Below are 12,956 nucleotides of genomic sequence, written 5' to 3'. Positions count from 1 at the left end.
TACAAATTTTCATGGTATCAATGGCTACCATATATCTTCTATTTAGATTTTAAAATTCATCTTTCAACCTTAGGGATTGTGAGGCCCTATGGTCTCCTCATGCTGCCACGAGCTGAAGGCAGTGTCATTCAGCCACTATATGGTTTACTGATGCTGATGGGCCTGGGACATTACCTACACATTTTCATGGTAGCACCAGCTACCATAAAACTTCAATTTAAATTAAAACTTTTTTTTATATATATATCAACTGGCACTGGAAAGTTAAACAGCTTTGTAAATTACTCCTAATAAAAAATCTTAATCCTTCCAATAGTTATTAGCTTCTGAAGTTTTCTGTCTAACTGCTCAATGATGATGTCACATCCCGGGAGCTGTGCATGATGGGAGAATCCACTTGGCAAATGAGGTTCAATGTGGATAAATGTAAAGTTATGCATCTGGGTACTAATAACCTGCATGCATCGTATGTCTTAGGGGGGATTAAACTGGCAGAGTCACTGGTAGAGAAGGATCTGGGTGTACTTGTAGATCACAGACTAGAGAATAGCATGCAATGTCAGGCTGCTGCTTCCAAAGCCGGCAGGATATTGTCATGTATCAAAAGAGGCATGGACTCAAGGGACAGGGACATAATACTCCCCCTTTATAAATCATTGGTACGGCCTTACCTGGAATATGCTGTTCAGTTTTGGGCACCTGTCCATAAAAGGGACACTGCGGAGTTGGAAAGGGTGCAGAGACGCGCGACTAAACTAATATGGGGCATGGAACATCTTAGCTATGAGGAGCGATTAAAGGAGTTACAATTGTTTAGTCTTGAGAAAAGACGTTTAAGGGGGGATATGATAAACATATATAAGTATATTAATGGCTCATACAAAAAATATGGAGAAAAACTGTTCCAGGTTAAACCCCCCCAAAGGACGAGGGGGCACTCCCTCCGTCTGGAGAAGAAAAAGTTTAGTCTCAAGGGGCGACACGCCTTCTTTACCGTGAGGACTGTGAATTTATGGAACGGTCTACCTCAGGAACTGGTCACAGCAGGAACAATTAACAGCTTTAAAACAGGATTAGATACATTCCTGGAACAAAATAACATTAATGCTTATGAAGAAATATAAAATCTCATCCCTTCCCCAATATCGCGCCACACCCCTACCCCTTAATTCCCTGGTTGAACTTGATGGACATATGTCTTTTTTCGACCGTACTAACTATGTAACTATGTAACTATGTAATATCCCCATAGGTACTGCACAGCTCTCGGGACGTGACATCATCGTTGAGCAGTTAGACAGAAAACAACAACTTAACTTTAGAAGCTAATAACTATTGGAAGGATTAAGATTTTTTAATAGAATTAATTTACAAATTACTTTCCGGAGCCAGTTGATATATAAAAAGAAAGTTTTGGCCTGGAATACCCCTTTAAGGATTGTGAGGCACTATGGTCTCCTCATGCTGCCACGAACTGCATGCTGTGTCATTCAGCCACTATATGGTCTCCTCTTGCTGCCGCCAATTCCAGGCTGTTTCATTGTGCCAGATTATGGTCTCCTCATGCTGCTGTCACCTCTAGGCTCTGTCAGTGTGTCGCCATGTGACTCCTTATTAGTTTGGGCTTGGTGGTCATACAGTTTTAATTCAAAGTAAACACGGGACATTAAACTTGGGAATCTAATATAAATCTTAACTTTTAAAATATTGATGCAATCTTTTCAAGACTGAGGCCCTATGGTTGTCGCCGTTATATTACCTGTGGAATTATCATAAGAATCCAAACAGCTTGAAGCGATAACAATGAACCATAACTGATTAAATTAAACATTCTTTCACCATAAGCGGGGCGCTGAGAGACAGTGGCTGGAACAGGTGGTAGCTTGCCTGGCGGAGGGCCGCCAGCTCAATTTTAAGATACAAATACAAGCTTTTTCACTGCAACCAATTCTAGCTTTATGCGCCCACTTATCCAAGGGCACAGAAGCTGAATGTGCTCCTTTTCAAGTTGCTGGTACTGCAGTCCCTCCCTTTTCAAGTGGACACTCAGAGTATGGGGGTGTGCTGAGAGGCAGGGGCTGGAACAGGTGGTAGCTCGCCTCGTGGCAGACCGCCAGCTCGATGCTCACCAGAATGGTAATCAAAAAATTTTAATAAATTAAAATTAAATTAAATAAAAATTACATAAATAAATCTGCCACATCCAGATGTTCTGTGGCAGTGATTCTAATAGCGATGCCTGTAATCTGCATGTCATACTGAATAACAGTATTATTTCACTAGCACAGCACACTCCCAATGTGTGTTAGGACAAAGTAAAGTGTTCTACACCCCTATTGAGGCTTTCTGTAGGCCAGAAATAGCCCTTTTTATACAGATTTGCCGCGAATAAATTCGGACCGAACAACATTTTTGAGGAAAATTCGGCGAATCGGCCAAATCAAATTTTTCAAAAGTTCGCTCATCTATAATGTTAATTAAATCACACGGTCAATAGCGTATAAGTAAAAAAAATCTCTAAAGTCCAAAATTGCATGTTTTTGGTCGCTTGTATACCCTAAAAAATTTTTTTAAAAGCGATCAAAAAGTCCTATCAAAAATGGTATTGATAAATACTTCAGATCATGGTGCAAAAATGTTGCCCTCAAACATCTCGTATACGGAAAAATAAAAAAGTTATAGGGGTCAGAAGATAATGTTAAACATTCTAATTTTGGTGCATATAGTTATATATATTTTTTAAGTAGTAAAATAAAATAAAACCTATATAAATTAGGTATCCTTGTGACCGTATGGACGTACAGAATAAAGAGAAAGTGTCATTTTTACAGAAAAGTGCACTTTTTCCCAATTATGTCCTACAAGTATTTTTTTTTTCTGGTTTCAAAGTAGATTTTGTTGGAAATGATTGATGTCATTACAAAGTAAAATTGTTGGTGCAAAAAACAAGCACTCATGTGGGTCTGTAGGTATAAAATTGAAAGGGTTCTGATTTTTAAAAGGTGTGGTGGAAAATACAAAAGTGCAAAAATGAAAAATCTGTGGTCCTTAATGGGTTAAAAAGATGCATTTTACTTTGGGCACAAAAAAAGTTAAACTCAATTTTGAATATATTTTTATATACTAATTATATTTTTAGGAAACAATATAAACTATATGAAAGCAAAACAATGTATATAATGCAGCATTTGAAGCATGGAGACGTAAAAATAAATGAACAGAGCAGCAGCAAACAATATCAATCTCTATTCCTTATGTAGACATATACCACTAGCATTAACTTCATGCCCCTATAGAATCCCAAAAGAGTTCTGTTCCATATATACGCTCTAAGCTAAAATCATGCTGTGTCATGAAACCAAGAAGGAGGCTATTGGTCCCACCAGAACAGACAGGCTAACAAGGAGAGACAATGCTGCACATTATAGGTCTTATAGCGCAGGCAACTTTTTAACGGAATTATCTAAATAAGATTTGAAGTTAAAGGGGTACTCCCCTGTAAAACATTTTTTTTTAAATCAACTGGTGCCAGAAAGTTAAACATATTTTTAAATTACTGCTCTCTGCTGACACCTTTGTCCATTTAGGAACTGTCTGGAGCAGGATAGGTTTGCTATGGGGATTTGCTTCTACTCTGAACAGTTCCTGACATGGACAGAGGTGTCAGCATTCACCTGGCCCACGATGACCAATCCACTTTCCAGGAAACTGTTCATCTAGGAATGCTCGGACCTGACACCCATAATGTGGTGGTGCACCATCTTCTTGGAAAAACTCAGGGAACGTGCCAGCTTTAGTGCATAAAGAGGGAAACACATCAAGTGGATTGGTCATTGTGGGGCAGTTGAATGGCCCCCAAGGTCTCCCGATCTGACCCCCTTAGACTTTTATCTTTGGGGTCATCTGAAGGCAATTGTCTATGCTGTGAAGATACGAGATGTGCAGCACCTGAAACTATGGATACTGGATGCCTGTGCTAGCATTTCTCCTGCGGTGTTGCTATCAGTGTGTGAAGAGTGGGAGAAGAGGGTTGCATTGACAATCCAACACAATGGGCAGCACATTGAACACATTTTATAAGTGGTCAGAAACTTGTAAATAACTCCTGAAAGAATAAAGTTACGTTAAAACCAAGCACATCATTGTTTTTCTTGTAAAATTCTCAATAAGTTTGATGTGTCATATGACCCTCTTCCAATTGAAAAAACAAAAGTTGGGTTCAAAATGGCCGACTTCAAAATGGTTGCCATGGTCACCACCCATCTTGAAAAGTTTCCCCCCCTCACATAAACTAATGTGCCACAAACAGGAAGTTAAAGGGGTACTTCGGTGAAAACCTTTTTTCTTTTAAATCAACTGGCTCTGGAAAGTTAAACAGATTTGTAAATTACTTCTATTAAAAAATCTTAATCCTTCCTGTACTTATTAGTTGCTGAATACTACAGAGGAAATTCTTTTCTTTTTGGAATGCTCTCCGATGACATCACGAGCACAGTTCTCACTGCTGACGTTATTATAATAAGAATAATGCTTTATTTATTGTTGGCCTTAGTGGGAACCACTAACCACTAAGCCACCATGCTGCCCTTAGCATACATCTGCTATGCACGGTTGCTAAAATGGACAGAGATGTCAGCAGAGAGCACTGTGCTTGTGATGTCATCAGTGTTCCAAAAAGAAAGGAATTTCCTCTGTTGCATTCAGCAGCGAATTAGTACTGGAAGGATTAAGATATTTTTAATAGACGTAATTTACAAATATGTTTAACTCTCTGGCACCAGTTGATTTACAAGAAAAAGGTTTTCACCGGAGTACCCCTTTAATATCACCAACCATTCCCATTTTATTAAGGTGTATCCATATAGATGGCCCACCATGTATATACCAACTTCTCAATTTGTTATTTTTAATGATACAGGATGCGGCATTAACCCCTTAAGGACCAGGCCATTTTGGTCTTAAAGGGGTACTCCGGTGCTTACACATCTTATCCCCTATCCAAAGGATAGGGGATAAGATGCCTGATCGCGGGAGTCCCACCGCTGGTGACCCCTGAGATCTTGTACGCGGCACCTTGTTTGTAATTAGTACCCTGATTACCGGCGATCGCACGGCCGGCGGCGTGTGACGTCACGCCTCCGCCCCCGTGTGACGTCACTCTCCACCCCTCAATGCAAGCCTACGGGAGTGGGCGTGACAGCTATCACGCCCCCTCCCGTAGGCTTGCATTGAGGGGCGGAGCGTGACTTCACACGGGGGCGGAGGCGTGACGTCACATGCCACCGGCCGTGTGGTCGCTGGTAATCAGACCCGGAGCGAACACGCTCCGGGGACTGATTACAAACGGGGTGCCGCGTGCAAGATCCCGGGGGTCCCCAGCGGCGGGGGTCCCCAGCGGCGGGACTCCCGCGATCAGGCATCTTATCCCCTATCCTTTGGATAGGGGATAAGATGTGTAAGCACCGGAGTACCCCTTTAAGGACCAGACCAATTTTATTTTTGCATTTCCGTTTTTTCCTCCTCGCTTTCTAAAAATCATAACTCTCTTATATTTCCATCCACAGACGCATATAAGGGCTTGTTTCACTTATCTTGCCATAAAATGTATGGCGCAACCAAATAAATATTATTTATGTGGGAAAATTTAAAAGAAATTCGCAATTTAGCAAATTTTGGAAGGTTTTGTTTTCACGCTGTACACTTTCCGGTAAAAATTACATGTTTTCTTTATTATGTGGGTCAATGTGATTAAAATGAAACCCATGTATATTGTACCGCTTAAAAAAAATCTCAAACCATTTTAACAAAATTAGTATGTTTGAAATTGCCCTATTTTAACCACCTATAACTTTCTCATTTTTCTGTATATGGGGCAATATGAGGGCTCATTTTTTGTGCCATGATCTGTAGTTTTTATCAGTACGACTTTTGCATAGGTTTTACTTTTTATACATTTTTTATACATTTATTTTTGGAATAAAATGTGAAAAAAGCAGCAATTTGGGACTTTAAAAAAAAAATGTTTACGTTTACCCCGTTCACTGTACGGCATAATTAACAATATATTTTAATAGTTCAGATTTTTACGCACGCGGCAATACCAAATATGTGTATTAGTTATTTTATTTAATGCTTTTTGAGGTTTAAAATAGGAAAAACAAACTTTTTATTGGGGAGGGGATTTTTCACTTTTTTTTACTTTTTAATTTTACATTTTTTTAACATTTTTTTTTTTTTACAGTTTTTATGTCCCCATAGGGGACTATTCATAACAATCATTTGATTGCCAATACTGTTCAGTGCTATGTATAGGACATAGCACTGATCAGTATTATCGGTAATCTTCTGCTCTGGTCTGCTCGATCTCAGACAAGAGCAGAAGACCCCGGGAGACGGCCGCAGCCAGGTGAGGGGACAGGCTGGATGATCAGATCCCCGTGGCAGCGCTGCGGGCGATCCCATCATCCATTCAAAGTACCGCACTGCCGCAGATGCCGTGATCTGTATTGATCACGTCATCTGAAGGGTTAATGGCGGACATCCGCACGATCGTTGATGTCCGCCATTACCAGCGGGTCCCTGGCTGCTGATAGCAGTCGGGACCTGCCGCGCATGACGCGAGCACTGCTCCTGTGCTCGCGATCATGGCGGCGTGTAAATGTACGTCATGGTGCGTTAAGTACCACGTCACCATGACGTACATTTACCTCCATTGTCGTTAAGGGGTTAAGGAGTGGTTATAAAAATCCATATTAAATAATTACCATGGAAGGTAAGGCCCCCTCTCTTGGGATTAGAAGTGGAACCAATTAGTTAGTCAGTTGAGCTGTGGCTTAACCCCTTAAGGACGCAGAGTTTTTATACTTTCGTTTTTTCCTCCTTACTTTTAAAAATCATAACCCTTTCAATTTTGCACCTAAAAATCCATATGATGGCTTATTTTTTGCACCACCAATTCTACTTTGTAATGACATCAGTCATTTTACCCAAAATTCTACGGCGAAACCCCCTCCCCAAAAAATCATTTTGCGACAAATTGAAGAAAAAACACAATTTTGGAAATTTGGGGGCTTCCGTTTCTACGCAGTAAATTTTTTTGGTAAAAAGGACACCTTCCCTTTATTCTGTAGGTCCATACGATTAAAATGATACCCTACTTATATATGTTTGTTTTTGTCATACTTTTTGATCGCTTTTTATTCATTTTTTCAAAATATAAAAAGTGACCAAAAATTCACTATTTTGGACTTTGGAATTTTTTTGCACGTATGCCATTGACCGTACAGTTTAATTAACAATATATTTCTATAATTCGGACATTTACGCACGTGGTGATACCACATATGTTCATTTTTATTATGGTTACATATTTTTTATATGGAATTTGGGAAAAGGTGGGTGATTTAAACTTTTAATAAGAAAGGGGTTAATGTGTGTGTTTTTAAACTTTTTTTTAAAACTTTTATTTTTTACATTTGTAGTCCCCTTAGGGGACTTTTAGGAGGAATCATTAGATTCCTCATACAGATCAATGTGGTTTCATAGAACCACATTGTTCTGTGTGATCTGCGCTCGATTGATAAAGCCTAACCCTGCCAGGCTTTATCTTTCTCAGCGCAGAAGCCAGCATAGGAGGAGAGGTACCCCACTGGACCACCAGGGAGCGTTTAAATTTCCCTTTAGACGCCGCTGTCAACTTCGACAGCAGCGATCTAAAGGGTTAATAGCTGGCCACGGCTATTATGGTTGGCCCCCAGCTACAAGAATCAGCTGGGGGCCGGCCGGTATGACGCTGGCTCGAGTAAGGAGCCCGCGTCATACAACAGTTGCCGTCTCAGGATGAGCCGGCTCGTCCTTAGTTGGCGACCAGTTAAGCAAAGAGAGCACACAGGCTCTGCAGCTCGGTCACCACCACAGTGAGCCTTAGGTGTACCTTGAGTCAGGCACACCTCATATAAGTAAGCCACATCATTCCTTGTCCTATCTACATTCAAGATCTATCTGCCTTGTGAGGCGTGCTGCAAGAATATCCATGTAAAAAAAGTAAAGAAATGGGTATCATTTGAGAGAACAAAATCAATGGGACCAAAAGGAAACATGGGCAAGCTTGCCTCCTATCCTGGTCCAGTTATATACTGCTAAGTCAGGTGAATCCTCCTGGAAGCACCAGGGAAGACATGTCTCTGCAATGTTCATAGAAAATCCTTGTCAGTTGTTGAGTTTAATATGTTATATGCTAGTGATTTGCTAAGTAAATTATACATTTACGAGTTCCAGTACAAGGTAGCACTAAAGTAGACATATAGAGGGGTATACCAATTTTGCCTGTTGACAGTTTCTTTTTACCCTTTTTTTTTTCATTTTGGTTTTTGCGGACGTGTGCCAAATTTATCATTTGGCGCACGTTGTTAATGATTCTGTCGCAAACGCCAAAATCAGCTGTTCACAGCACCTTTTAAACAGAACTTACTGCCACAGAGGACGGCGTATTTTACCATGTAGAGCACCCATTCCGGAGTCCCTCCTTCAGTATATCAGCAAGCGGCGTGAGTTATTTTCTTTTGTGGGGTTTATAGCCACCATGTGAAATGTGTTTTTATTTATTTTTTTTTTTTTTTCCTTTAGTGCTTACCTTTCCTGAACTTGTGTGGCCATGTCCGATGCTGGCTCAACCGAGGGTGAAGGTCCCTCAGAGACAACCATGTCGCAGGATAGTGGTGCGCAGCCCTGGTTGCTGCTTTCACAAAAAAATGATTTTATGTAGTATGACGCCTTTACATTTTCTGACTTTGCTATGTGTGTTTTCCATGTACAAAATTTCATTGCCGGTGAATTGTGGCAAAAAAAACCCCTAAAGGCGCAAAATTGCACCAAAGATTGATTGGCACAAATAATGAATTACTGACCAAAGCAAAAATCCCACACAGGACCGTGTGATTTTGAGCAAGTTTAAAAAATGACAGTGGAGAGAATGTGCCAAACTTTGGAGCAAAAAGACACTGTGCCAAAGAATTGGGCCAAAGTTAACCAAAAAAAAACACATAAATCCGTTGATAAATACAGTATCACATCACACATACACTGCTCAAAAAAATAAAGGGAACACTTAAAAAACACAATGTAACTTCAAGTCAATGACACTTCTGTGAAATCACACTGTTCACTCAGGAGGCAACACTGATTGACAATCAATTTCACATGCTGTTGTTCAAATGGGACAGACAACAGGTGGAAATTATATGCAATTAGCAAGATGCCCCCAATAAAGGAGTGGTTCTGCAGGTGGCGACCACAGACCACTTCTCAGTTCCTATGCTTCCTGGCTGACGTTTTGGTCACTTTTAAATGCTGGCAGTGCTTTCACTCTAGTGGTAGCATGAGACGGAGTCTACAACCCACACAAGTGGCTCAGGTAGTGCAGCTCATACAGGATGGCACATCAATGCGAGCTGTGGCAAGAAGGTTTGCTGTGTCTCTCAGCGTAGTGTCCAGAGCATGGAGGCAGGCCAGCACATCAGGAGACGTGGTGGAGGCCATAGGAGGGCAACAATCCAGCAGCAGGACCGCTACCTCCACCTTTGTGCAAGGAGCAGGAGGAGAACTGCCAGAGCCCTGCAAAATGACCTCCAGCAGGACACAAATGTGCATGTGTCTACTCAAACGGTCAGAAACAGACTCCATGAGGGTGGTATGAGGGCCCGACGTCCACAGGTGGGGGGTTGTGCTTACAGCCCAACACCGTCTGGAGATGCCATGGAGAACGTTCTGCTGCCTGCAACATCCTTCAGCATGACTGGTTTGGCGGTGGGTCAGCAATGGTGTGGAGTGGCATTTCTTTGGGGGCCGCACAGCCCTCCATGTGCTTGCCAGAGATAGCCTGACTGACATTAGGTAACGAGATGAGATCCTCAGACCCCTTGTGAAACCATATGCTGGTGCAAGACAATGCTAGACCTCATGATGCTATGGACTGGCCATTCCCCAGACCTGAATCCGATTGAGCACATCTGAGACATCATGTCTCGCTCCATCCACCAATAACACGTTGAACCACAGACTGTCCAGGAGTTGGTGAATGCTTTAGTCCAGTACTGGGAGGACATCCCTCAGAAGACTATCCGCCACCTCATCAGGAGCATGCCCAGGCATTGTAGGGAGGTCATACAGGCACGTGGAGGCCACACACACACTACTGAGCCTCATTTTGACTGGTTTTAAGGACATTACATCAAGGTTGGATCAGCCTGTAGTGTGGTATTGCACTTTGATTTTGAGTGTGACTCCATATCCAGACCTCCATGGATTGATAAATTTGATTTCCATTGATAATTTTTGTGTGATTTTGTTGTCAGCACATTCAACTATGTAAAGATGAAAGCATTTCATATGATTAGTTCATTCATTCAGATCTAGGATGTGTTATCTTAGTGTTCCCTTTAATTTTTTGAGCAGTCTATAAGAAAGGAGAAGTATCATAGTTCATTAGGTCGAAAAAGACCAGAGTCCATAGAGTTCAATCTATAACCCTATTAAATCCCTGCTGAGTTGATCCAGAGAAATGCAAAAAAAAACTCATACTAGAGGTAAAAATTCCTTCCTGACTCCAAATATGGCAGTCAGAATAAATCCATAACATGTAATGTTATTACTCTCCAGAAATGCATCATGTCAAAAACCAAAGAAACAAGTCTGCTAAAAAGCAAAAGACTACATTTAACGCACAATCTTAAAGGGGTACTCCGATGGAAAACATTTTTTTTAATCAACTGGTGCCAGAAAGTTAAAAAGATTTGTAAATTACTTCTATTAAAAAATCTTAATCCTTCCAGTACTTATTAGCTGCTGAATGCTACAGAGGAAATTCTTTTCTTTTTGAAACACAAAAACACATGGTCTCTGCTGACATCATGAGCCCAGTGCTCTCTGCTGACATCTCTATCCATTTTAGGAACTGTCCAGAGCAGCATATGTTTGCTATGGGGATTTTCTCCTACTCTGGACAGTTCTTGAAATGAACCGAGATGTCAGCAGAGAGCACTGTGCTCGTGATGTCAGCAGAAAGCTCTGTGTTCCAAAAAGAAAAAAAAATCCTATGTTGTATTCAGCAGCTAATAAGTATTGGAAGGATTAAGATTTTTAATAGAAGTAATTTACAAATCTGTTTAACTTTCTGGCACCAGTTGATTTAAAAAAAAAAAAAAGTTTTCCATCGGAGTATCCCTTTAAATAGACAGTTACTAGTGACCAAATTCCAGCAACATTTCAAAGTTACTGCATTGTATTGATCTATGTTGGGGGTAAAGTAAAGTTAAGTAAGGGGAACAGCTTCATTGAAAATGACATTGTGGGCTCAATGTTGGCTGCTATTGATCGCAGCATTAAAGGGCTTACACAGCCAGATTCAATGTTATCTCTAATTTCAGCTATTGAAGCATGGTGTCAGCTGTATTTTAAAGCTTACTCCTGCTTCTGCAGGTACAGACACAGCATCTAAGGTTGTATGTAGGACATACATCTAGACTGCACCTTAAAAGGGTTGTCTGGTGGAATTTTGTAATGAAATACTGTCCCCAGCTTGCCATATTAAATAATAAAAACTTTAACTCACCTTCCTCTGCTCCCTTGTAGCCTATCAGGGTGACCAGCCTCCCAATGGTCTCTGCTGACATTCTAATCCCCAGAGCAGGCCAGAGCTGCAGACGAGACGTTATAGCACAGCTCAGCCAATCACTGGTCACAGAGGTGTCTAGCCTCAGCCTGTGATTGGTGAATGGCACTGTCAGTTTTCCCCAGCAGTAGAAACTTAAAGGGGTACTCCACGCAAAAGAATAGGGGATAAGATGTCTGATCGCGGGGGTCCCGCCGCTGGGGCCCCTCGGGATCTCGGCTGCAGCATCCCAGACATCCAGTGCACAGAGTGAACTTTGCTCCGTGCCGGATGACTGGTGATGCTGGGCGGAGGCATGTGATGTCATAGCCATGCCCCGCTTGTGACGTTACGGCCTTGCCCCCTCAATGTAAGTCTATGCATACAATTGCATTGAGAAGGCGCGGTCGTGATGTCACGAGCCTCCCGCGCTGCACCCCGACGCTCTAAACAAATGCTGGGTGCAGCAGGGAGATCACAGGGGTCCCCAGCAGCAGGACCCCAGCGATCAGACATCCTTTGGATAGGGGATAAGATGTCTAGGGGCGGAGTACCCCTTTAAAGGGGTTATCCAGGAATAGAAAAACAGAGCTACTTTCTTTCAAAAACAGCTCCACATCTGTCTCCAGGTTGGGTATGGTTATGCAGCTCAGTTCCATTGAAGTGAATGGAGCCAAGTTGTAAAACCACACCCAACCTGGAGACAAATGTGGAGCTGTTTTTGTTGTTTTTTTTTTTAAATAAAAGTAGCTTTATTTTACAAATCTTGGATAACCCCTTTAAGTTTAGGGAAATGCAGACAGAGTGCCCTGATACCGAAAGCAGGTGAGTTAAACTTTTTTTAATTTTATGAAGCAGGCTGGGGACAGTATTTAAAAAAAAAAAAATTCCACTGGACATGTACACTATGATAGGAGTTATAGTTCACTAAATGTATTTATTAATTGTATAGATTATATTTATTTATTTATTTATTTATACATTATTGAGGATTTGGATAGAAGTGAGTACATGTGGTTTTTGCATGCTCCCATATGCAGATCACTGAATAAAGGGAAATAATGGTAACAGATATAAGATCACTACAGGTATTACCGGTGATCTGCATACAGTAACATGCACAGGGACACAGATCATACCTTCTTTGTATTTCCTGTAACCACCTCTTCTACAAGAGACCCATGTGTGTTTCCCTGGCAACTATCCAACTGCAGAAGCAATGACTTGTTTACTTCAAAACGCACAAGTGCTGGGTTCAGAAGCTTTACAAACATTGATTTTGTGGGTGTTCACTATGTACAGTAGGTAT

General features: G+C 41.3%; 1 protein-coding gene across 1 annotated transcript in view; it reads right to left on the bottom strand.

Moving 5' to 3' along the window:
• LOC130273646 (band 4.1-like protein 4B) overlaps positions 1 to 11,869 on the bottom strand; it is a 200,261-nt gene extending 188,392 nt beyond the window's left edge. Inside the window, exon 1 of the mRNA XM_056520801.1 lies at positions 11,609 to 11,869. Coding sequence (XP_056376776.1) covers positions 11,609 to 11,669 — 61 coding nt within the window. The 5' untranslated portion in view covers positions 11,670 to 11,869. The remainder of the gene's footprint in view (positions 1 to 11,608) is intronic.
• Between the last annotated feature and the right edge of the window lie 1,087 nt (positions 11,870 to 12,956).

The sequence above is a fragment of the Hyla sarda genome, chromosome 5, assembly GCF_029499605.1.
Source record: "Hyla sarda isolate aHylSar1 chromosome 5, aHylSar1.hap1, whole genome shotgun sequence".
Classification (NCBI taxonomy): domain Eukaryota; kingdom Metazoa; phylum Chordata; class Amphibia; order Anura; family Hylidae; genus Hyla; species Hyla sarda.
Note: the sequence above shows the minus strand (reverse complement) of the source record. Positions and strands in the feature narration are given on the sequence as shown.